The sequence below is a fragment of the Bactrocera dorsalis genome, chromosome 2 (genome assembly GCF_023373825.1).
Source record: "Bactrocera dorsalis isolate Fly_Bdor chromosome 2, ASM2337382v1, whole genome shotgun sequence".
Lineage (NCBI taxonomy): Eukaryota > Metazoa > Arthropoda > Insecta > Diptera > Tephritidae > Bactrocera > Bactrocera dorsalis.
The window spans coordinates 74,150,684-74,178,296 of NC_064304.1; the positions used below are offsets into that span (position 1 = coordinate 74,150,684).

A 27,613-nucleotide genomic window follows, 5' to 3' on the forward strand; every position below is an offset into this window, starting at 1 on the left:
ATAAATACACTGGTTTTACTGGATTTGCTCTTTAAGGTTACAATGTATACATATATTTTGATGACATGAGTGACGGTTTGAGCGGCGCTGCATAAAAATGTGCGCTTTGAACAAAACTACTAAAGAAGAAGAGTTGCTTTATGTCAGAGCAAGGACCGCTAAATATGTCATAACAATTATTTTTACATCATTGCAAATGATGCTACAGAGCATTTGTTTACCTAACTAGTTGAGATACATACATAGATATAGCAAGTTTTAATTTTTGTAAAAGTTCAGATACAGCGTTGTCACTAAGTGTTCATGTTCCTTCGTACCATATGAAACGCTATTAATCGAAACCTATAAAGTACCACAAATAAGCTCCACAATAAGATACAGAACTGTCATTTTTGAAAAGTGAGCGTATATATCTTCTAAACCGCTAATGCTATAACTATATGGACGTAATCGCTCCATTAATCGAACACCTTTAAAGTGCCCCAACTAAGCTCTAAATTAAGATATAAAACTCTTACTTGGCACAGGGAATCTCAGTAGCAAGCAAACTGCGGGTAAAAAACTTTGAAAAAGTAATGTGCATATGTTCTAAACAACTACAGCTACAACAACCAACTTGGGCCAGCAAAAATATTATGGGAACTTCTACCGGCAGTCCGGTAGACTCGGTCACTCCCCATATAACGGTACCGTTCAAAACTCCTAAAACCACAATAAATCAATAACATAAAACGCCTAAGACGTTAATATCGGTATTCTGCGTGAGACGATTGTCTCATGTCTCTAATTGTCACAATAGTTATTTAGTGATTCTGTTAGTCAGGAGTCTCATTTTGGTATTCTGGCAAATACAGTAAAGTAGTATACTGTATAGTAGTATACTGTATCTGCCAGAATATCAAAATAAGACTCCTGACTAACAGATTCACTAAATGAAGATTGTGACAATTAGAAACATGAGACAATCATCTCAAGCAGAATACCGATATAAATTATACCTCCGAGTTGGAATGAGAGGGATTTATGGGGGTCGCTATAAAAATTGGTTGATAGGCATGGGACCGCCTATTTTGGTTAAATCACAGGTCTGGAGACCAGATGAACCGATTTCGACTAAATTTAGTGCGTGGTATTCTCTTTATATTATCATGCCACTGTACAAAAATGGGCAAAATCGGACTACAACCACGCCTACTTTCCATATAACATGGTTTTAAGTTCCATTTGATTTCTTAACTTTCCAGAACACAAATCAAGAGTCATTAACATAACGAGATGAAATTTTTCACTAATAATATTACGCTTTATGACCAAAAATTGCCCAAATCCAATCGAAACTACATCTAATTATTTTCGCTTTTGTGACAAACCGTATGCCTAATATGTCGGTTAGTGTATGAGTTATACATAAGATATCTATGTATAAACATACAAATTAATTGCTGTTCGTTAGTTTCGGTGAAACTCCAGAACGGCTGAACAGATTTGGCTAAATTTAATCTTGAAATATTCGTGCAAGTCCAGGGAATGTTCAAACGTTGAGAAGATATGTGAAAACCCCCTGGAAGGTTGAAAAATCAGTAAATGTACAAATTAATTCCTGTCCTTTAGTCTCGCTAAAACTCACTGCACACCGGCTCAGCTCTGTTGGCTAATTTTAGTCTTCAAATATTCTTGAAAATTTGGTGAGGAAATTTGGGAAAATTGCGATGAAAATACTAAAACCATTTCCTGCAATGCACATATATAATAATTTGCGGTTCTTTTTTCTCTATAAAGTTCGAGAAACGCAAGATCGTTGTTGTTGGTTTTAGATTTTAAATGTTTATCGTAATCGAGGAAGGTTTAAAAAGTAAGAAAAAGTAAAAAAAATTTGATAATCTATAAACTATGTAAAAATCATTTGCATTAGATAGTCCCAATAAAGCTCAAAAATTACTGAACCGATTCGGCTAATTTAGGTCTTGAATTACTTGTGGAAGTTCAGATGAGGTTTAAAAGACTAAATATGAAAATGATTAGATGCTTTTGTTTTCTTTGGTGTGTCCTCCGTCGTTCAGAAAGAATAGGTTCTTAAAAGTTATCTCTCCTTCTAACTATATATTTATTCTCAGGAGGTAAAAAATAAACTTTAGCGAGTTCTTTTATCATATTGATTAATTATAGTTTACGATGCCGAGGAGAATTTGACCTGACTTAGTTCGTGAACTGCAGCACTGATGACCACAGAGAAACAGGTCAAGAAAATAGTCATGATTCTATGTATGTCAGAATTACGTTCTTCAGTGAGTGTCAATGAAGTAGATAGACTTATAATGCAACCAGTTCGTGCACATCAAACCCAAAAATAGCAAGAGCGACATAATAGAATTGAGCGATTGCGCTGACGCAGTGCTCCTGTGATTCTGGAACGAATTGCATTCCACAATGATCGGGCAATAGATTATTGTGTTAAAAAATCGATAACAATTGGGGAAATATCAACAATTTGTTAAATCTTTAATCTTTAAAATACAGTGAGGAACATAATAGATTATGTTGGGCTGAAGGCAAAGTAAATATAACACAATTGGTCCTTCCACCAGATCCCTTACTATCTTTAGTTTCTGGGATTGGAAATGATTCTAAGCACTTTTTGGCCACCATTCAGAAACATAACACCTGCTTTCAGATGACATAGTTTGGCACTATACATATTATACAGGACCATTTCCATAAATAAATCGCAAGATTAGTCGTTGGAAGTTTGAGGAATCAACTAGGAGTTTTCCAGTTTTTGTTTTCCCAAAAGAAAAAATACAGTTTATCGGAAAGAATTAAATTGATTAACAGACTGTATCACAACAGTTATCTGTCAATATCAAATTGAAACTTTTAAATAGCCAGATTTCAGGAAAACTCTATTTTTTAAATACGTTTATTTTATATGTACAAAAGTTTAGGTCTTTTATTTATCGATTGAGGTATTACAAAGTTTGCCGGATCAGCTAGTGTATATATAAAATTGCTGGGATTCCGATCCTCTGGCTAACGTTTTAGACCACAAGGTATTTCTCTGCCTTTAATCCTTGCATGCTGCACGGTGAAATAGGCTGAGAAGGGGCATAGTGCTAGTTGTGAGAGTATAAAAAGGTAACAAAATATTTATAACGGAATCTAAAATATTTAAGTGTTAAGATATTATGCGTAGCTTTGTGTAATTAATCAGAATTGGATAATGGTATACATATAAAATTTTAACGTTCCCTCTCGCTCTACCAGGCAGTTTAGACCCTTACTTTTAAAATTTTCTAGAGCAAATTTTGAGTTAAACGAACCATTCCGCCGTATATGTCATGATTTCAATTCTCATTCCAGCACATTTGATCTAACAGACTCACTCTTTACCATTAAAAAAGTTATTTTATCTACTCTTAACAAGCAACATTTAAAAATTATAAACTTTAATTTAATTCTTAATTTTGGCTGTTGAAATTTTTGTTTCTGTAGCTGAGCAGCTTAAGATCGCAACGTTTAAAACTCTCTTGTCTTTTATGACTCGGCTAATTCCGTTCGTTTGCGGATTGAGGCCCTCGCGTCGGTTGGGCGGAAGGAGGGTAATCGTTGGGTATTATTATTATTTTATTATAATAGTCATAAAGTTGTATATTTTGATACGGTATGTCAAGCATTCGAAAATTGACTAGTTATTCTAATAACTGGTGAAACTACAAAGAAGTAAAGAAAGGGGGATCTTGCAGAATTTAGCTAATATATGTAAGAATATAATTACATATATATATTTATAAATATAAATTATTTTGAGTTCTGAAAATAAAAATTCTTTTAACTAATTTCCAAAGTCTGATATGAAATGTTTAAAATAAAATTAAAATGTTTCCGTTTATTTACTTCTTCGTCTCTCTCTGCTGTTTACGTTCTGAACTCTTGCTTTCCTCTGCTAGTTTTCTGAATTAATAAAAGCTTTTCCAGACGAAACTTTGCTATCTGGTGATATGTAAGAAACTTTAAATCATGTTTATCGATCTTCTAAGTACTATAAAGATACTTATATTGTTTTATCTTTATTTGGATATTCAAATTTGACGTTTAACAATATTCTAATGGTTATGACTTAATAGATCATGAACAATAACATGACTTACTGGCAAATCTGGGATCATTCGTTGTAGATCCATACCAAGACGCAGAACTTCTCATATCAGAATAATGTCCTGCTAATGAAAGATTATCTGCTGGCCCGCAATAACTTTGGACTCCTGGACTGTGATATAGTGAACCCATCGCATAGGGATTTGCCATTGTTGAAGATCCTAATGTATTAGGTGAAGTGATACTACTTTCGCTGGAATTTGTTCTAAAATAAATTAATTGTATTGTTATTTATGGTATAATATATAATATATTTGTTTAGATTTTCTTTTAATATATTGTAAATGTTTTGTCAAATTTGTTAAAACGTTATGTAATTTACTTCAGTAAAAAACTTAAAAATTATTTATAAGAGTCGCTTATGTTATATAGACTAACATGGCTAAATCGACTAAGGTCATTACGTCAACTATTTATTGCTATTTTGTCGAAATCCGTTTAGTCGGGTCTTGATATACGGAATTTCACCAAAAGGTGGGCGGTGCCATTCCCATCGATCAATTTTCCACACCGGCTCTCATACAATCTCGGAGATAAAATTTAATGCCTCTGACGTATTTAGTTATTGATTTATTGCGCTTTTGGTAGTTTTGAACAGTACTGTTATATGGGGAGTGAACAGTGTTATCTTCCATTTTATCCTCCGATTTTTTCACTGTCGGTAGAAATTCTGCTAATATTTGCGCTCAGCAAATTTAGTTATTGTAGCTTTAATAGTTTAGGGGATATGTACATAAAACTTATTAGAAGGCGTGGCCACTCCCATTTTTTTAATTTTTTTGCCCACAAGTACCCCTTACTACTGCAATTCCATGTACCAAATTATAGCTTTATATGTATCTTAATTTAATGCTTAGTTATGGCACTTTATGTGTTTTCGGTTAAAGACGATTTGTGGGCATGGCAATGGTGCGATTACTCCCATCTACAAACTCGATTTTGTTTTTTTGTACAAGGGAACCCGCGTACCAAGTTTCATCAAGATATTTCAATTTTTACTTAAGTTACAGCTTGCACAGACATACAGTCACTTTTCTTGCCGTCCTGATCATTTATATACATATAAGTATATAACCCTATCCATCTCGCTTACAACCGTTAAGCGAACAAAACTATAATACTCTGTAGCAATTGGTTGCAAGAGTATAAAAATTATCCCTCGGAACAAGTTCCTTTTGTGTGTGTTTCACGTGTTATATAATAACAGCAAAACTAGCTAACCAAATTTGAGTTACTTCGAGCAATAAAACCTGTTTGATCCAAGAATTAAAAAAGAATCCTGGATTCTGGAAGTAATCTGGGTATATGAGGAAAGAACAAACGGTAATAAATATATTGAAGATTAGGGGCTAAGACCACGATCTAGACCGATTTCAATTATATTCAGTGGCAAACCACATTATGTTTATGAAAAGTTATCAACTTACCTTACATTTAAAAATTACATATATTGTCCTCTATAAACGAATTACATAAAGTCAACTAGAAAGTCAAACATAGGGATGATGTGAACTGATTGCGTTGCTTGCGACTTTACTCAAATAGCATATTTTCGAAAACATGTTTTCACGTAATTATTTAAAAACAAGTATTCGTTGATCACATTTTCTACATTAACCTATAATATAGGGTCTAATAACAGGAAAGACGTGTTGTCAAAATAAAATAAAAAATTAAATTTAGTCAAAATGAGTTACGATTTTTTTTTGTTTTTTGTTATGTAAATAATTGGCCAGTTATAATTTAAACAAAATCTCGGTCAAATGGCCACCACTTCTCCGTTTGCATATCTTCGACTATAGTGCCGATTGTTTTCAAGCTCCTAGAGCATTGCTGGTTAATTGGCCTTGATTTAACATACCCCAAAGAAAATAGTCTATAAGTGTTAAATTATATAATCTTCGCAGCCATACGACCTAAGAAAATCAAGTTAAATCAATATTATACACTGCCGATCTACTGAATAGGTTCACATAAATTCGCTTGCATTTTCATGATTTTTTTATCACATGTTGATCGTACGCATGTTCTTTTTTAAACGTTTCAACTTTATATTTCTGTCAATCAGTGTGCTCCAGTAAGGAACCCTTTGCTAAGTACCGTTACTTTGCATATTCTGTTTAGCTATTTCTTTCGCTAATTTCTGTGCAATTTTTTTGTTCAACTGAATAGGTTCAGCTGAAAGATTTTTAGTTTGCAATTAAACTTGGCGATGTGGCGACACATTTTTGATACAAATTTTTAACTTCATATATTTTCTTTAAATTAAATGAAAAATGGAACGCGGAAAACAATTATCCGAGTATGAAAGAGGCCAAATCGAAGCTTATCGTAAAAATGGTCTCAGCCATCGCAAAATCGCTCAAAAAATTGGACGAAGCCAAAATGTTGTGAGTAACTTTTTGAGGAACATAGCAGAATACGGCAAAAACATGAAAGGCGGAGTAAAACACGCCACCTCTGCGGCAGTCAGGAAGCATAATGCCGGAATTACATGTGCAGAATTCTGCGTGCAGAAAAAAAATTTGTACTGACTTGACAGTTCAAATTCTGCACCTCAATGCAGATCTGCACGGCATGTGAAATTTGAATTTCTCTGCGCAGAGGCAGTGCTGACAACATTCAAATAATTAATTTTTGAGCAAAGTCCGGCAACATTTTAAATTGCGCTCAGCTGTTTAGTCAAAATAAACAAAAGAGATAAAACATGGATGAAAAATTGATTGATTTTTTTATCACTTATCGCGCACAAGCTTAAAATATTAATTAATTTCTTTTTGGCAACTAGAAGTAAAAGCAATTGTTGCAATCTTTTTTTTCTTTCCACTTCCATTTTAAAATTTTTAAATTTCAATTTGAATTTCAATTATTTATTGCAATCAGCTGATTGTCAAAATTTACTGCACATGTGTTTTGGCTGGAAAAAATAGTGCAGATCTGCATGCAGAATATCTGCACATGTAATTCCGGCATAATGTGGGAGCTGCGTCCAACTCGCATCTCTCAACACCCAAAATTAAAGAAATTTGCGGTGTTACAGCCAGTGTGTCTACAGTTGAACGTGTGATTTCGTCGGCTGATCATCTAAAACAAATTAAACTTAAAAAAAACACCGTTTAAGGATGCACTCAAGGCTTCACTACTGCTCTTTGCACGCAAGCACATGAGCTGGACGAGCGACGAAAAAAAATTTAATTTATACGGCCCTGATGGATACAACTATTATTATCACGATCTTCGAAAGAAGAGCATTTCCTGAGCCGTCGCCATAGCTATGAGGAAGGCGTAATGGTGTAACTCGAATAGACCCGGTGACCTTAATATAATGGAAAATGTATGGGGGGCGCTATCGCGTAAGGTATATGAAGGAGGCAGGAATTTGATGGCAAAACAACTTTAGTTGCGGTAATTAAAACGGCCTGGACAACAATTTCTGTGCAAATACTGCAAAATTTTTATAGCTCGCTTCCCGATCGTTTATATGAAGTTATATCGAAAAACGGCGGATTCACTCATTATTAAACTTATTAAAAATTGCTTTAGAAATGTACTTAAGTATAAGCTAAGTGCCAAAAATGTGAAAATTATCTTAAGTTGCTTATATAATTTTAATTTTTTAGATTGAACCTATTCAGATGAACGAAAAAAGCATTGATTTTGTTAACCTTTAAGAAGAAAAAATAAATAAGGAATAAATAATATGTTGAAACCCTTTCTTCAGCATTTTAGTGATTTAAGAATTAAAGAAAAAAAAATTATGTAAGTCGGAAAACTGGTTTAGTAGATAAATTCCTACCTCTGAGATCAGGAACCTATTCAGTGGGCGGCAGTGTACATTCACTTCATTTTGCTAAGATATTTTACAACTTAACCGATTTATATAGTTTAAAGTTATCCGGAAGTGTTAAATTCTTATATTGGTTATTTAGAGGTAGGGGTAGTATTATCAGATTTTATTCATATTTAGGATTGCGATATTTTAATACTAGGAAAAATGCTCTATACGTTTCATTAACCCTAGATATGTAACGCATATTTATACCACTGAAAAAATAACGATACCTCAAAATGACTTACCATTTTTGAAAAGATTTGAAAAATGTACAAAAATTTTAAAGTATTTTTTTTGACTGAGCTTCATTTTTAGTTTTATGAGGTACACATAATGGACATAAGGACCGAATGAGCAAACTGCGCGTTTGAGAATTTTTAACCAAGTTTTATCCATCCTTTATAAAAGGGTACATTATATTTCGAAAAGATGGACCGAATTTCCAAACTATACCTCACAGATTGATAGATATTTTCGACGAAGAAATGCCATATCAATAGGTTTCATACATTCAGTATCTTGAAATAGGTCAAATAGGTCCTGATTGTGCGAATTAACCTAAAGGTGAGCGGTGCCCTGACCATTACACGTCTTATCCCAAATAAAGGTTTTATATCATATTGTGGAGACTAGTCGACGCTCTTTATAAGTTTCCGAAGCTATCTAATTCCGTCTGTAATACCAACCTTCCCATAGGGCACAAGTATACCAAGTTTCATTAAGATATCTCAATTTTTGATCAAGCTACAGCTTCCACTCATTGACTGACGAACAGCCGCTAATTGACGGTATAAACATCCTCTGCATAGTGTGCGCTTTTACCAAACAATACAGTCAATAGAATAATTTTTGAGTTTACAGTTTAGCTATACTTGTAGGGTGAACTCTACTAATGGTATACTTGTATGTTTACTTTTAAGTTATCTCTTTCCAAACTAATGTGATGATTTATGAAGTTTGTGTAGCCGAGTTGAACAAAACAAGAAAAATAGATAATCGGCACAGTTATTAATTGTGAATTAATATGCAATATGGCATGCAAAGTCCTAATGTGTACCTTTCATTTTATTTTTTAGTTTTATTACGTCACCTACTACGCAAATTTTTTATAATCTTGCAATATTTTGCTACTAACTACAATAATTTTGTTCACCTAACAGTTGTTTGTATGACCTAAAACTAATCGAGATAGAAATAGGATTATGTACATATATATTGGGTAGTCTTTTTGTATTTTGTCAATAGATATGGGATTATGTACACATATACTTGTATATTGGGTAGTCTTTTTGTATTTTGTCAATAGATGTCGTTGCATTCGTATATCTCCAGTGCTAACAGTTACATAGTGTCATACCATATAGTGTTGGAAAGGTGAGAATTTAAACGTAATTTTAATTAAATTAAATTCGGAGAAGTTGAAAAAAAAAGTTACAGCTATTCAAAAATGAGTGAAAATAATGAAGAAGTTCGCTATATTTTGAAATTTTTGTATAAAAAAGGGAAGAATGCCACGCAAGCATACGGAGGTTACGGAAACGAGGCTGCATCAGCTCGTGTAGCACAGCAATGGTTCGCTAACTTCCGTTCTGGAAATTTCGAAACTTCGATTTACACTGATGGAATAATGTCTCTACTGAAAAAATAGCAAAAAGTGATCGACCAAAATAGTACATATTTGTTTATTTGTTTATTATTAAAAATATATATATTGTTACGAATTTACTGCTTGCTAGTTTACTTTGTTAGGTTCGTATCTCTGGATTGACAAATAAAACAAACACTGTTTAATTTAATTCAACAACTCTTTATTTCACAACTCGTCTACACTATAGCAGTTTACTCTTAGCACTGAATGATTACGTTGGCGCTGCCACGGCTTATATAGCCACGCACTTCTCGCTGATGCCGACGTGTCCTTCTAGAATATCGCGTCTGGAAATTACCAGAACATAATGCTATACGGCGCCAGACGCAAGCAGACCGCCGCGGCGCCAGACTCGCAATTGTTGAAGTAGACAAGCAGACAGTGCGGCGCCAGATGTCTATTGTTTCGACAAGCAGACAGCCGGGGCCCAAATGTCTACAACAAGACAAATGCTATTCCATATACCTACAGCTATTGTTCATAATAAGGGATGCATATAGCAATACAAATAAAACTTAATACTACTTTTTGTAACAATATAAATAAAACTTAGTTCCTTGGTACAAAACTAAGAACGAGTTTGTAGATCGTATTGGGCTACGTCAACAAATCTTATAAAAAAACACAACTAAGCCGTAAATTAAGATACAGAATTGAAATCTGTGAAAAATGGGCATGTCATCAGCCTCTAAAAAGTTTAATATATGTATTAAATTTCCCAAACCAATGATCATTAAATTATCAGCAAAATTTGCACAGGAGAAACTTTTTCAACACTTCTTACAATTGTAAAGTTTTGTTAAAATCTACTAGAAATGCGTTAAATCAGTAAAGGCATGGCATGGTACTTCCCACTTTGTTTGGGAAATCCAGACTTACTCTCAGTTTGAACCAAATTCGGTACGTAGTGTTCTAGTTATGTATTCGTGTGGCACAATATCAAAATGTAGAAAATTGGATTACAACCACGCCTACTTCCCAGTATAAATTAATATGACGGGGCAAAAGTTTGCATGAATAATGCCTTTGAACACCATCCTATTACTCGAACTTTCCAAATCGAATCAAAATTGACAGATGTTAATGTGTGAAGTATAAATCTGAAAATCGTAAACAATACGAGGTATGACAATTAAGTAATGAGACTGATTCCATAAAAACCGTATATTTGAAAATTATTCTACAACTCTGCCAGAGCATTATCACCATACACTCTTACAATTTTAGCGTACGTTTCCGAAGCTGTTTCGCCCAATCTGGCGCAAAATTTTATCGCGACGCGTTGCTCTTGATTTCGTTTTTTTATTTTCGTGACAAGCACTACAAACACACGTCTACTTAACTTGACGCAACAGGCGAACTAAACAGACTAGAGCGATGGTACATACTTATGTATATTAATGGAGAGGGGAGGAATGCCGGAAAAAGAGAAAGGGAATTTCAAGGTCACGGGTTTACCACAAGCGAGGCAATAAAATCAGTCTCATTACTTAATTGTGAAACCTCGTACTTATAGTATGTCTGAGTGTCAGAAATGGCCGAATCGGGTCAATACTTCCCTTAGCCCTTTATACCTAATATAAAGATTTTGGAAGTTTCGAGTGACTTTATACCGCATATATCAGCCAATTTCATTTCAATGGAAATGAGTGAGCGTGTTTTATTAATAACAGTGTATCTTTGTGCCCTAAATTAATAAAATCTGGTAAAAACTTACCCAAGCACTCATATAATTAATAATAGAATTCTCTAACATCCAACTGACTTAATTCCATATAGATTGATGATGTTATGTAAGGTATCTTAATGAAACTCAGAGAGCAATTAATTAGTATGGGGCATTGGCTAAAATAGACAAAGTCGATTGATAATAATGTAATAGGATTTTCAATAAGAGCGCTACAAATAAAACCAGTTGAAACTGAAATTTTTTCTTCCTGTGAAAGTACATTCGAAGCCTTTATGTATGGAGCTCAATTTATTTTGCATGTTTACCATGATCATGCTTGCAGAAGTCCAGACGCCAATTTTCGACGGTTTTCAAGCACAAAAAAACTGTTTTGGTAAATCTTAGTAAACGCAGAACACAAATATTTGATTGACGTAAAGAACTCAGAGAGGGTCGTCAAGCCATTCAAATTGTCTATCCACTATTGTTAAAGATGACAACGTTGTACAAGTAAAGAAGAACTACGTTCGGCAATAACCAAACATTTTATAGTTCGAAATATGTTGGCATAATTTTATATTAAACAAGTAAGGAAGGAGTAAGTTCGGGTGCAACCGAACATTTTATGCTTTTGCAACTTGCAAGAATCAAAGCCAGGGAAATACTTCAAGGTGTAAAACCAATCATATAAAAGTCAGCTGGATGTTCGAAAATCCTTATATTGCAAAGATACGAGTACACTATTATGAGTAAAAGACGCTCTTTTATTTTCACTGGGATACCTCACGTTCACCCGAAGTTCGAAAATCTTTATACAATAGTAAGTATATGGGAGCTAAAGGAAGAATTGGTCCGATTACTGACATAACATTATAAGACATTATTCGTGCACTGTTTTATTTCGTTGTATTAATACTTCTTGATTTGTTTACTGGAAATTTAAAAAATCAAGTGGAATTTAAAATTGTGCTATAAAAGGTGCTTTCCAAAGTAAACAGGACTTTTTGAATCTAGCGACCCTGGTGGCGCCATCTATATAGTAGGGGAGCCCGGAGTGCTAAATTTGCAGTTACAGGAGCGTCATGGAGACTTACTAGATTGTCAAGATAACGTTTAAAAAAAAAATAAAGTCTAGGTGAAGTTTTCCATTTTAGTGGGGAGAAGAGCGGGTAATTGGTTTCAAAAATGTAAAAAAAAACAGTCACGTGAAAATACTCAAGCGCGTCAGTCATTTATGGTATATACGCGCATTGTATTTCTAATTGTCGATATATATTAATCTGACAATCAAGTCAGGGTTGAAGGCCGTAATGACAGGTTAAAAAAAAAAAAAAACAATAAGTTACTCGAGCGCGTCAGATTTTCTACCATTGTGTACCATTTAAATTTCTGACAATTTCGACGTGGACAAAAGTCATTTATTGATTTTAAAACTTGTAAAAAAAATGTGACCTTGAGATACTCGAGCGCGTCAGATTTTTATGCAGGGGGATGAACTTGATGTCAGAGTCTTCCCAAAAGAAAATCTGACAATTATATAGAGGCATATCGTTAATCTGACGATTTAAAAGTGGAAGAATTCTGTTTGGTTCTTGTTTTTGTTACAGGATGTAATAAAAACAGTGTATATTTAATATTAATATTTAGATATATTTTCATACTAATAAATTATTCAATTTTCTATACATATACATATGTATATGTATACAATATACATAATACATATAATATTGTATACATATACATATGTACATATACAAAATTTAGAGTTTGTGGAATAAACTTTTTTTTTCATACGTTTATTCGCCACAGTAAACACATTTGACACTAACGTCACTCATTTTTACAATGGATGTAAAACTGATCGCTGTAAACGAACGAAACAAACAAAAGTGTCAAGCGTTTACTAACAACAACCACGCTATGGTGATTAGTACGCTTGACCTTTTGTCGGCGATTTTACCTGTATCGCCCCACGGAAATTGTCAGATTATATAATTTTCGTGATTCTGACAGAATTACCTTTAAAATGAAAAAAAAAATCTATCGCGCTCGAGTATTTCAAGGTGACGTTTTTTTTTACAGATTTGTCACCCTGCTATTTCTCTAAGCCACCCTCAAACTGTCAGAATATTGAAATATACACTCGTCTTCATGCATTTAACTTACCATCTCTTAATCTTACGCGCTCGAGTTTCCAGAAGGATCGATTTTTTTTCTCTAATCTGACGAACCCACCCCCCCAACGCACGCCTCCATATTAAGGGCTCATAACTGGTAGGGGTACATAAAAGGGTGCAATGTTTCTCCCCATATAGTTTTCTGACACGCTTAAGTAACTGCAAAAATACCCTCTTGGGCTCCCCTACTAATATGTCGACTGGTGCGTTAGAAGCTGATATTTTTTCATGACATTTTATCGATTGGAAGTGAAGTCATTGCGTTTTAAGTGTCAGTATGTTTGTGCTATCAGTGCGAAAACTCTCCATGTTCATTTGAAATGCAGCGTGCGACTTCTACCTTTTCGGAAAAATACATTTGCTCATGAAAGGAAAGCGTTATGCAAACTTAAAGGCCATTCAAAAGGCTTGCACCGGCATACTGGCGGTCATACCGATCAACGAGCTGAAACACTCGTTTGACATGCTTTTGGACCATGCTAAAAGTTGTATTGAAGCAGAAGGAGCCTATTTTGAATAAAATAAATTGATTTTGCTGAAAAACCCATTTGTTTTGTTTTTTTTATTAAAAGTCCTGTTTACTTTGGAAACACCTTTTATAGGAAGTAGGCATAGTTTTTGTCCGATTTCATCCATTTTTCCAATGTGAAGTTATAATGTAATAATGTCCTGTACTAAATTTTGTTGAAATCGAGATATGGAATTTTACCAAAAATTGGGTGGTGCCGCGCCCTATATATGTCAAATTTTCGCACAGGCTTCTATAAAGCTCTCTCATACCATCCCGGTGGTAAAATTTAAAGTCTCTGGCGTATTTAATGATTGATCTATCACGCTGTTAGTAGTTTTTAACGGTACCGTTATATGAGAAAAGCGGGTTTATCCTCCGATTTCATCCATTTCCACACTGTTGGTAGAAATTCTTATAATGTTCGTACTCAACAAATTTAGTTGTTGTAGCTTAAGTGGTTTATGAGATATGTATAATAAACTTGTTAGTTGGCTGGAGCAGCCTTACTTTTTAAGGTAATAGTCTGGTAACTTGGGTTCAAAAATTCGAAATTTTTTTTGTCTAATTTGAAAGTACAATGTCTTGAGAATATGGACAGAAATTCGAAATATTTCGGGAGTTATAACGAGTTTGATAGAGCGCCTCTCAGTCCAACTTTTAAGGTCGGCCGAACTTTAAACGCGTTTTTCTCAAAACATTGTTTTTCTGGTCGGCCCGTATCCTAACTTTTTTTTCAGGCCATTTTACACTCTTATAGTTCTCGTCGGTACCAAAGAGAATTTTTTTCACCCCTAACTTTTTATTTTACAACCCTTTCTTTGCTAAAATAAAAGGAATTTTTTTCAAAGTCCGCCATTTTGTTATTTACCATTAAAATTTATCTTAAGTAGTTCCGACCAAATTGACATGTCTATAGACTAAGAATAATCAAGAATATTTGATTTCAGATAACATCAAGGGCCGAAATCACACGGGCCACCCACGTGCATTTTTTGAGGTTCCAACTTCGAGTGACAATAATATTAGTAATAAAGAATTAATTTTTTTCAAATATTTTTTTTTTTTATATTTTCAATATGTAAATAAAAACACTCTAAATATTCAAGACAATTCAATTTTATTTTCCTATAAAAAAAACCACCCTCCAAAGAAGTCATGAAAATAGGCATAAGTTACCAGACTACTACCTTAAAAAAATTTGCACGTTTGCTACTGCAATCCTCTGTACAAAATTACAGCTTTATATCTTAATTTAATGCTTAGTTATGTGAGCGTGGCAGTGGTCCGATTACACCCATCAGCGATCTCGAAATTGTTTTTGTACCAAGGAACCTACATACCAAGTTTCGTTAAGGTATTTACAATTTTTACTCAAGTTACAGCTTGCATGGACGGACGGACGGACAGACTGACAGTCAACCGGATTTCAGCTTTCTCGTCACCCTTATTATTTATATATATACGAGTATAAATATAACCCTAAATCTATTAGATTAGGTTTAGGTGATACGTACAAGCGTTTGGTGAACATAACTATAATACTCTGAAGCAACTGATTGCAAGAGTATAAAAATATAGCGAAAGAATTCAATATTTATTATTCGCGGAACGTGATTGGATAAGAATAAAATCTGGTATCTTATTAAATTATATTGAAGGTTATGTACACTAGGCCGGGTCGATTTGTATGGGTGGAAAAAAACCAACAAAGCGGCTAGCAAAAACGAAAACTACAGATAATTCGAATAAAGCTTTGCCAAGAAACCATGGGTCTAAAATTAATTCCCAGTTAGAGCAGAACGACTTTAGAGTTTGAGGTCATACTTATTAAATTGTACTCAAAAACCTATACTTTCACAAGAAGCGATCCGGAAAATTGTGCTTGGTTTCTTCAATTATAACGAAAGTTTGTGCTTCTATGTATGCAGCATACGAATATTCCCATATTTTTTTTTTAAATTCTAAAATTGTGGAAAATACGGTGGATCGAAAATAAAATTTCATTATTGTAATTAAGTTTTCAAAAAATTAAATGATTTTGTAATGTAAGTTACAGGCATTGATTTTTTTGCTGATGACTGGGAATCTTTTCTAGTTTTAGTTGCTTTAGGTTTTAAAGTCTAGTTGTAGTACGACTTTCTATAGTTACGGCCATGATATCGTCTCCATTCCTTGCAATAGCGCGTCGGGAAACTGTTGTCAGAAGCTGTACACAAGGCTCAGTTGCTTGGGTATGACATGGAATCCCTGGGTCAGGAAGCGGCGGATCATCAGACTCAATAAACTGCAACAAGTGTTCGTATGGAATGTTTGCTGAGAATGGAGGCTCAGACAAAACTCTGTCATCATCTAGGTCAACCAGATCAAAGTAGTCTGAGCATTCAAAATTTATTGCGTGCTTTTTATCATAAACCCTTAAATTAGTCGTATCACAAACTTTATCACGATAATGTAGTATCTTTTTTATGGCTCTTTCGCGAACATCTTTTCTCTTATCATAAAGCATTGCCAGTAAGATATTTTCAGGATGAGCGAAGTATGAATTATTTTGGATTGCAGTGTTAACAATTTCTCGCAGCGTTTGTGGTAAATATCGCGTGGACTATATAAATTTAAAAAACAAGAGACTGCCGTATACAAGTGAGTTGTAGAACTTAATGTTAAAGTACATCGGTGCGTAAACTTTCATTATGTAAGTTGCCAAAGTTTTTATATTCGCTGATGGTGAACTAGTTGTCACGTATAAACATAAGAGTCTGCTTGCCTTTGTTAGCCATCGAGAGTGCACAATTTGTCCCGGTTTCATACTGGCTAAATTTTCGGGGCAGAAACCATCACAAACTACATTTGCCATTCGATACAAGTACTGAACGTCAGTCGAGAGCGTTTTTTCATGAATGGGTGGAGGCATATCTCCCAACAAAATGGCCTCAAAGTCGGGTACAGCCTACAGAAAGATTTTATTTATTTAGCTCAGATCAAAATTTACATGTTAGGCTCTTTAAAATATACGGAGAACAAGTGACGAAGTGGAAGTTCATTAAAGTGTAATTAACAAACAAACCAGTGCAATGGTCTATTCAACATGACTTCGAAACTCCTTAATGTTCCATTTTCAGAACCTGTGTTTGTTGCTTCTCCATCTCAGCAAATTCCAATCAGTCTCCCAAGGGACATATTTTTTTCTATAAGGAATTCGCACAATTGCCTCTGTTTTGTTTTAGCGTCCTCGGCGTCGACTTTTACGTAAACCAACAATATGCTCTCAGGCTCTTTAAGAACCAGTAAATGTGTTTCTTTTACCATTCTCGGATGATATCTTCCATTTTCTTCATCGCTCGTCAGAGAGTTGTTTTTTCTGCCATCAAAGGAGAAGGAGATCCGTTGCTTTCTTCGAAGAGAAGCCATACATTTCTTTCTTTCACGTGAAACTTTAGATTTGTCCATAATTATTGGTTCCCCACTTTAAAGATAGTCAATACCTTTGAAAATCCATGTGGCCAAAAAAGAAGCAACCCTATTACCGATTCCAAACCTATCACATGTCATAGCGAAATGAGGTGTATCGTACCTTTTGGTATTAATTTTTTTTCGACGAACTTGACTCTCTTGCAGTTGGCATAGCAAACATCACCTCTGATTCAACAACCATATTTGTTGAGCCAGGGAAAAAAAGTTGGATCAAGACTAGTTGGCGCCAGTGTTAATTGTAGGTCAACAGCAATCGCATCGAATTCGGGAATGATTAGATATTTAGAATACACTATTGTTTATTCAACGCAGACCACTTGTGTGGTAAGAGTACCGTACGATTGCTTTTTTTGTTGTTTTTGCTCAGCCACGTGAAAAAACAAATAAGTTACAAAAGCCTGCTATTATTGCATTAATTGCATGGCATGCTGTTATTTTTAAAACTATAAGTTTTTGAGTATAATTTAATAAGTATGACCTCAAAATCTAAAGTCGCTCTGCGCGAACAGGGAATTAATTTTAGACCGATGGTTTCTTGGGAAAACTTTCTTAGAATTTTCTGTTGTTTTCGCTTTTGCTAGCCGCTTTATGCGAAAAAAATTCGACCCGTCCTAATGTACACACGTAGTTTTATTAATATATTTTAACCGCGTTTCTTTAAAATAATCCATATGTTATATAAACTCAATCTACGGGCTCAATTAATACATTGCCTTACTGGAAAAAGCGTCAACTAGAGAATCGATATACATTACATTAGGTAAATGTGGTTTAAGCCAAGGAAGAAGAAACGGTTTAAAGGCAGGTGGAAATCGTGGAAATCAGTATACTAAAGGGTGATCCATTTCGAAGTTTCCTAATTTTTTAAAGACAAAACGCAGAAACTTCAAATTTATGCTTTGGCATTTATTTTTTCAAAATTATTTCTTTCAAATGCTGGCCGTGCCTATGTCTCAAATAGTCCATCAATTGAGTTCAGTTTTCGATGACTTGCTGTAGCATTTCAGCTGGTAGCTGGCAAATGACGCGTGTGATGTTTTGCTCCAAAGCCTGAATTGAAGCGGATTTGTCCGCATAGAATTAAGATTTTACATGTCCTCGCAGGAAAAGGTCTAGCAGTGTAATATCACACGATCTTAGCGGCTAACCGATTAGTCCAAAATGTAAATTATTAGTCCACCGAAATGCTCTCTCAATAAATTTATTGATTAATGTGATAGTATGTAGGAAGTGGGGCCGTGATCGCAAGCTTCAATTTCAAACATCAAATAGTTGGTTATTATGGCTCCATAACGGTCGCCATTGACGGTTACGTTCTCACCAGTAACATTTTTGAAGAAATACGGATCGATGATACAAAAGACCCACAAACCACGCCAAACCGTTGCTTTTCCTGGAAAAAATGGCAGCTTTTGAGTTTCTTCAGGGTGCTCTTCGTCCTAAAAATGGAAATTTTGCTTATTTACATAACCATTGAGCCAAAAATAGGCCTCATGGCTGACGTAAAATGCGCCGAGTTCTTCCACATATCAGTCCGAGTTGCTGTGAATTGCGCCGAATCGACTCTCCAAATTTGGTATGTTGTAATTTTTTATATTTTTATGTCACGTTGTGAAAATGAGCGAAATCGGACCACGCCTACTCCCCATATACCACTTTAAATTCCACTTGATTCGTTAAATTTCCAGTACACAAATCAAGAAGCAATTAATATAACGGGATAAAACTTTACATTAATAATGGTAGCGAATAGTGCAAGTTGCAAGAGTATAAAATGTTCGGTTGCTCTCGAACTTAGCCTTTCCTTGCTTAATATAAATATCTATATAACTCACTCAACGAATGCCATATTCGTCATAAGGCTTGTAGGAAAAACGAAAACCGTTTTATGCAGTATACACTTGTGCTCATATAATTAAGTCATTCAGTACTTTATTATAATTTAAAAAAATATATAATTTTTTTATGTTACAACCTTTACACAAGTAACGTTGGCATCGCATTTAAGTGTTTTCATTTCGGAGAGTTTTTTTTTATCAATTTTGCATTTCTTTCCATTAAAACTATGCGCACATAATTAAGTACTTTTTTAAGAGTAAATTTAATTTTTTTCGTCACAATTTAAATCAAAATTGTTCGGTTTTACTGAATAGAGTTATCTATCTATCTACATATATAAATAAAAATGAATCGCCAAAATGTATGTACGCTTATAACTTTCATACGACTGAACCAAATTTGATAATTCTTTTTTTAAAATGTTCGTTGAGGTTCAGGGATGGATTCTGCGGAGAAAAAAATTTTAATGATTGCCGGAAAACCCCTAAAAACCGCCCTTTTCTTTTTCTCATACAAACGAATGAATGTTTGTTCGTTAGTAACGCTAAGAGAACGGCTGAACTGATATTGATGAAATTTTAAGAGGTTGTTTGTTGTGAATCGGGAAAGGTTTAGAAATAAAAAAACCTGTATGTCTTAACTGTTTCACTTTTTGCAATCTAATAACTAGAATGCCGGGTCTGTAAATTAAGGGTCTGTATATCAATAATTGGTTGAATCGGATCAATACGGGAAGTATTTAGCCCCCATATACTTTATAAAATAATTTTCGAACTTCGAGGTGACCTTATACCGTATATACATATGTATCGGCCAATATGTATCAGTTATCCCAATAAAAATAAAAGAGCGCGTTTTCGAACATCCAGCTGACTTTACTCTATATGATTGGCTTTACGCCTTAAAGTATTTCCCTCGCTAACAGAGCTGCTCCCAAAACGTCTTGAAAACAAAAAACACTTTGCGGTGTTCACCACAAATCGACTGGAAATTATCCGAAAATAAAAACCGGTAAAAATTAGTCAAATTATAATCAAATCCTCCCCCCAAAGTTCTCTGTTTTCATTTAAAAATTTTTGGCTGCCATTTAAAGCGAAAACTGCTATTTTTCATCAAAAAATTTCGCCATTTTCTGGGTAGAAAACACCATTAATGTAAACAAAAAAAAAATACTAAACAGGTATTGGGTTGAGTTGAGTAGAATTTGAAATAAATCGGTCAAGTAGTTTTAAAATGACAGTGAGCACGGACTTTGAAAAAGTAGTTTTGAGAAAAAAGCGTCTAAAATTTATAAACTAAAAAAGTTACAAAAAAAATTATTCTAGATTGTCAAAAGTATGTTCAATAATGTATAAAAGATCCAAATAAAATTAAAAAATAAATTTGCAAACAAAGTCGTTTTTTACCATGAGAACATACTAATATATATGATATTTACATAAAAACAATTTGCACGTAAAGGGCAAATGTCAAAATGTTTGTTCGAATAATTACAAGAAAAACTCTTTTTTAATTTCCACGCTTTGAATCTAATTTGAGATTTAAAAAAATCGATGGTTTAATATTTTTCCTAGATTGGCTTTAAACTTAAGGATGTAACATTCTAATTTGATTAGATTTTCTAAGGTTATTGATTTTAACTGTTCCACTTTTTGCAATCTAATAACTAGAATGCCGTTTTTTGCCAGTAGAGATTTTTTTATATTTACAAGTTTAGTATTGTAATTTGTAGGTGGAGTTCAGTAATTTATTAGAGACGAAACCATTTTCAATATACAGTTGTGTTCAAAATAATACTAGTGCATGTATTAGAATCGTATCATTGAAGTTTTGCTGGCCTTACTCTAAGTGCTTACTACATGAATACTTACCTTACTGACCTTATGTTAAGCGAAGGCCGAAACGCCGTGCAAAAAATAATGCGCATGAAATCGTAAGCGAAAAGTAACGGTCAAGCATCGCATTTGTTTTTGTTATATTGTATAAAGGGCATAGACAGAGTTGAAAACAAAACTTAGATCGCTCTTAGCTTACGCGTCTTTAAAAAACGCGTTTCTGAATTTACAAAAACAATTATAATGCAAGAGCCGTTTGTTGTATTTCCTTTTTGGTAATGTTTAAGCGCAGCTGTGTTTACCGGTTGATAATTTGTTTAGCAGCATTGCATTTGAGACGAGACAGCGGAGCAATCACAATTTTATTAAGGGGGGAGCCTGCTTTAGAAACTTCAAAAAATGGATTATTTTTTTTTTTTTTTTTGCTTAAGTCTCTTTAAACATAATCTAAGAATATGCCCTCAAAGTTTTAGATGGGAATTCGAAATATTTTCCAAGCAGGATAGAAAAAAAACTCAACGTTGTATGGAATTGGGGCAAAGTTTATTATTTTTTTCATTAAAATATCTTCCATTTAAACTAAAAAAAACTAAGAAAAGTCAAGTTTGAACATATTAAACAACGTAAAGAAACATTTTTTTGGTCACAAACCACTTTTTTTCAATTTTTAAAAAATTTCTAAAATTTTACACTTTTTTTGGAATTTTTTTAGTTTAACTAGAAAATAAATTATTAAAAAATATGAATATTTTTGAATTTTTTGTTTCCGATAGAAATTGCGACCTGCATCCTACCCGCCGTCAGACAAATGAGCATGCGAGATGTATCGGGTAATTGCTTCCTAAAGGCAGAATATCAAATGGAAGACTTAGACAATATAATTATTATTTATTTCATAAGCTATCATAGCTTGTTTATTGAACCAGAGACATTGCCAGTTCATCGCTATTTAACATTCGCAATCTCTATGTTTTTCAAAAAACAGTAGTTGGCAATTACAGATTTTTTGGATGAGTATTAAGTTAAAGTTAAGACAAATACGAACACTTGTTTTCAGTTTTTTATATTCTATACCTCAAATAAATAAAATAAATATACATATTTGTATTGTATATTAATATTCTGTTTACTAATTTAAATTTTCAAACATTCAGCTGATTGTTCTTGTGCACATTGCCAAGAAATTTATTTTTAAGCGAATATATAAAATAAGCTAAGTGCGTTTTATTTGTCCATGATTTAGCTATTAGCTTGTGATGGTCAAATAAAACACAACAAATATTAAAAATATGTAACATTCTTATATTATAACAAGCCTTTTTATACAATAATTGAAAGAAAATATGTCAGACAGCCCAGATAGGAATACTAAGCGACTGGAGTTTTCTAACACCGGTAAGTTAGGAAAAAAATATTTAAAATAGCTAAAACAAATTCAGTATTTAATCTCTTAATTTATAGATAAAAAATTCGGCTCCAAATATGGTGAAACTGAGAATATGTTACTTACCGAAGAAGTTATTTCCTCACGAGGTGAGTGTGTTAATTATCATTTAAATTCAGTCTTTTTTTATTTGTAGTCGAAACGAAAGTGGCCCTTGAAAAATTCGACATTGTCATTGATGAAATGTATGTGAGCATGTTTTAATGATAATGATAAATGTATACTTAAATGTAAGGCATACATATATACATATGTAAGTATTAATACATATTTAGCTGAGCAAAAAGTCACACAGGCTAAAATTGAAGCTGCCTTGCAATTTGAATGAACTTATTTTAATCTGCAAATATTATTGATTTCAAACTGATATAAATTTTATATACATATTTTTTTTTTACCCAGATGCAATAAGTTCAGTCCGTGGAAGAAGCGTCAGTGTGAAAGCTGCAGTTACAACAAAATTAAAATATACTCAGAAAAGAAGTAATGTTTTAGAATAAGTTTAGTTTTTCTCAACAAGAAATAAATTAAAATAAAGGTTAAATTGAATTTAACCATCGCAATTGTTATTATTTTATAATTATAATTGGTAATTTCTCGTACATAAAGGCCCTTAGCATGGTACTTTTTCACCGACCCTTATATGTGTAACTTCCTATGTAAGTACTCTACATATGTATACTTGTCGATATCTAATATTGGGTACTATTTTACTAGTTCCTGGGTAAACGAGGTAGTAGCGATGGATCCTATTCTACTAATCTATATGGAGTAAAGTCAGCGGGTTGTTCGAAAATTCTTTTATTAATTATATAGGTGTTGGGTAAAGTTTTTACCCGGATTTATTATTATTAGTAAGCACGTTTTTTTTTATTTTCATTGAGATAAATAGTTGACCTCAGTGCCTACAGTTGATTCAATGTATGGAATATTCATTTTAAATTCAGAGGATCCTTTGCTGACGATAGTAACTCAGTATTCCAAATATGGATTTAATCGGGTCAATACTTTCCTGAGCACCTACACAATATAAACATTTTCGAAATTCCGGGTGACTTTATACCGTAGATGTTGACCAATATGTGAGTTCTGTAAATGAAAAGGAGAGTGCGTTTTACTCTTAACAATGTACATATCTTAGTGGATAAATGTCACAATTTGCGTACATTCGGCACCTGAGGCACCTTAGGGAAACCCAGGACACATTCGTTTAGATGTGGCATGATAATTTGTAGTTAATAGATAAAATCAGGTATCAGATATAATGATCTTCGTTTTTTTCTAAAACACCGAATATGTCGGTCAATGTATAGTATATGTATACATAAAATTACTTGGATTCCAATATTGAGAATTACACCTTAAGGTATTTCCCTGGCTTTAAATCCTGTAAGTTGCAAGAGTATAAAAAGTTACTTTTCTAAACTAGATATGAAACATTTTATTTTTTTTTAACAACAAATTTTCATGCTGTCATTTAATGACTTTTTAGCACTATTATTATTTAGAACTCAGCTGTACGTATCTTTAGTAAAACATGTATTATTTAATGTCATATTTACCTAAAGGGTGACGGTGGACTGCAATTCAACTCCAGCTTCCGATATGAGTCCTCAATTGGACTTAAAATATCTGTTACGCTAAATGGCGTGGAATGCGTGCTGTTAAATATGACGCTAGATTGTTGATTTGGCAAACTTTGCATATGATGAATATTAGAAAAATTATGCTGGTGAATCAACGTAGTTGTAGGCGCCGAATTGGGGAGTGGGGAAAGCCCCGAAGAAATAGTGTGCTTCAATAAATGTTGTTCCAGCTCATGTTGATGGGTTATTTCCCCTGAAGATAATATCTTTGAAGATGAGTTCATAACCAACTTGACGCCATGAATAACCCTGGGCACGTTGTCAATATGAACTATTTTGGTTTATTCTGCATTCAATTCTGATCAGCTTGGTAATGTCTTTATTAATGATTATTGCATGCGCGATATACATAAAGCTTTATATATTTCGTAGTCAAGGCATTTTCTGAAAAATTAATAACTCTGATTATGTTTGTATATATATTTTTTTATTATACATATATGTATATAACATAGCAATGTTAGGATATACGCCTATAAAATTCTAAACAGAGTTAAGAAATATTGAGATCATTGATTTTGTGTGATTTTTGGTCTGAGTTGTATTTTAATCTGTGATCTAATTTATTTTATATTTTAAAAACACAATTTAAACTCTTAAAGACCTAATTAAAAATTCAAACTCGATTCACAATATTAGAAAACGGCTGCTTGGTAATTTAATAATATAATTCAAATATCGGTTACTTTATATATGGGTGTTTCAGTTCAAATTTTACATTCAAACTTTTTCCTACAATACATTTTTTTGTGTTTACAGACAAATTTTTTCATTTCGACACAGTATCAAAATTTTTGAATTACTTGTATGTAGCTTTAATCATTTGTGTATACTTGGAGAGGTATCTACCTACCAATTGGATTTCTCGAAGGGTATTTTCCAAAAAATTAAGTAAATAGTTTATAAAATATAAATGTTGTGGTTCCTTATAAAGAAACGTTTTCACGCTTTTGTAGATTATCACGAAAAATCCAGCAAAGCTATTGCCATTTTAATTTGCAAATGATTAGAGAATTACGAATTTCCTTATGAAGGTTGCCGAGGGCAGGGCCATGATAATGGTAGTAATATGAGCTGTAATTTCGCATTGTGGTGGCCACACGCTGAATTTGGAGATTTGAAGAGTCGACACGCACAATGCGAGCAATAACTTGTTTTGGTGGCGTTCAAAATTATGTATACAGTCAAACCTGGGAAAATGAGAACAGGATAAGTGAGAAAACTCTATAAGTGAGAAATAGCCAGGGCTCTTCATTTTGAGCTCCCAAAACCTCTATTAGCGAGAAACCTCTGTAAGAGAGAGTCGTTTTTCCCCCATGGGACCTCTCACGACTTCTACTTATCTATACCTCTATAAGCGACAGTCGAGCTTTATTTATTTATGCATAGTATTTAAGAGAAACTATAGCTACAATAAAACATATACAGACTATTAAAAATATATATGTACATTATATATGTTGTGCATATTATGCAAATCATTTTATCATATTATATATTCACTACAAAACGTTTAATTCAATTCACTTCGCTGTTTTTTTACTACGAGATTGTCAAGAAATTTATGGATTGATAAACGCTTTGAAAGTCGTTGAAAAAAAATCAAACTAACGGCGGATACATGTCGCGACATTGATGTAATTTTCACATTGTTTAGCAAAATTAAGTGCTTTTTGATGGTTCATAGTTTAAAACTCTTCAGTCAGTCATTGAAAGCAACTTCGTTCTTCAAGAGTTCAATGCCACCATCGACCTTGAAGTAAGATGTATCGAAAGCCTACTTTTGGATTTGTGGAATTCTGCATGAACAGTTAAAAATAATTTATAATAAATGCGAAACTCTTACATTGAATTTAGAGCATGTTGACACTAATCTACAGTCAGCTAGAAAAAAGAAGACACGGAAATAGCCTTTGTACATGTAAAAAATTTAATTCAAGTGTTGCAAACTGACAATTCAGAACTGCCTGACATAAGAGCGTGTTGCTTACAGTTACATAAAATATTCATCTCGGCTTAAAAATGAAATTAAATCGCGAATATTTTCACGCGATTAGTTTTTAAAAATTTCGACATGGATTATCTTAACAACAGTGCATCGATGAACCTAATTAAATTTTTGGGGATGAAGATCCATCTAGGACCAGGGTTTATCGATCATCATAGAATCAAATCGAGGTCGTAGATCACTCCTAGAAGGATTTTATGAAGGTCGTCCAAAATCAGCTGTTGTTGTTGAAACTATTGATGCTCTGCGCAAACTAATATTGCCAGATCGTCATGTCACTGGTCATATCGGAACCAAACTCCTACAATATCGCAGAATAGTAAATCCTGAGTGATACATAACCATTTTTGTACCAGTTGTCTTTTAAGAAATCACGAAAACCAACCACTGAATGCGGATACAACTGCATTTTTGAGACCGTAAAACTTAGATTTGATGAGTAAGCCACCGTAAAGCCTTGAACTGAACCGAAGGACTTCTTTTCATAAAAATTGAAATAAGAAATGAACTTTTTTCGACACCTGAACAATTTTAATCGATCTTTCTAGCCACAATGCCGAATTTCCGCATTAACTCTTTGTGCCTAAAGGCAGAATTAACCAAGAAGTTGGATCTTATCGATGCATTCGCTGCCACCAAAACTCACTTCTAAGTTCATAATAGTTAATCATGATAGTCAATAGATTTTATAAAATAACCGATCGATAAATGAAAGAGATGTTTCTGTCTTGCTATCCCGATATATACTATACCAAGATTCTTATTAATGCAAAAACCTCTTAAAAATAATACTAATAATTAAATTTTTATCACTGACTTACATGGAATATATAATAAATAATTTTTGTTCAACCCTTCTTTTTGGCGGAGGTTCGTCCATTTCTGGATGCATACAAATGCATATATTTACAAATTGTCGGAGTTTTACCTATTACAAAATTTTTGTATAATCAAAACTTAGGGTTTTATTCGTATATTTTAAATTCAGCTACATTTAGTGCTTGTCCTTATTTTCTTCAAGCTTCTCAATTAATTTTACCCTGCACCTACGAACTTTTTACTGTATTCTGAAGAAATTTCACTCAACTTTACTCCATAAATTTCACTAAAACTTTCTCGTTTTAAACTAACAAATTAAGTTTATTTCAAGAAGTGTTTGCATTTTTTTACAATTACGCTCCATCGTTCAGTCATTGTCGAGACAGCGACGAAACAATTTCACACATAGTCTTGCAGCTAAAGCAAATGTGCCCTCCAAGAAATCTTTATTATTACTAAGGCATTTTGCACTGAATTAAGGTATATAACTCATAACCCATACCCATAACTCATAACCTGCCCGATTTCAGTCAAATTCGGCAAGTAACATTACTCTGAC

At 33.5% G+C, this 27,613-nt stretch overlaps 2 protein-coding genes across 4 annotated transcripts in view; one reads left to right on the plus strand and one right to left on the minus strand.

Moving 5' to 3' along the window:
- Positions 1 to 27,613, plus strand: part of LOC125776636 (uncharacterized) — a 502,262-nt gene that overhangs the window by 111,745 nt on the left and 362,904 nt on the right. The window lies entirely within an intron of this gene.
- Positions 1 to 27,613, minus strand: part of LOC105228315 (homeobox protein Nkx-2.1) — a 143,246-nt gene that overhangs the window by 89,874 nt on the left and 25,759 nt on the right. For 2 of the 3 annotated variants that reach the window (XM_049450090.1, XM_049450089.1), the window contains exons 2-3: positions 24,144 to 24,611; positions 4,146 to 4,357 (exon numbers count right to left, since the gene is read on the minus strand). In XM_049450090.1, the coding sequence (XP_049306047.1) occupies positions 4,146 to 4,357; positions 24,144 to 24,451 (520 nt within the window). In that variant the 5' untranslated portion in view covers positions 24,452 to 24,611. Of the gene's footprint in view, positions 1 to 4,145; positions 4,358 to 22,647; positions 22,801 to 24,143; positions 24,612 to 27,613 lie in introns of those variants that run through there. The other variant, XM_049450091.1, reaches the window with a different exon arrangement.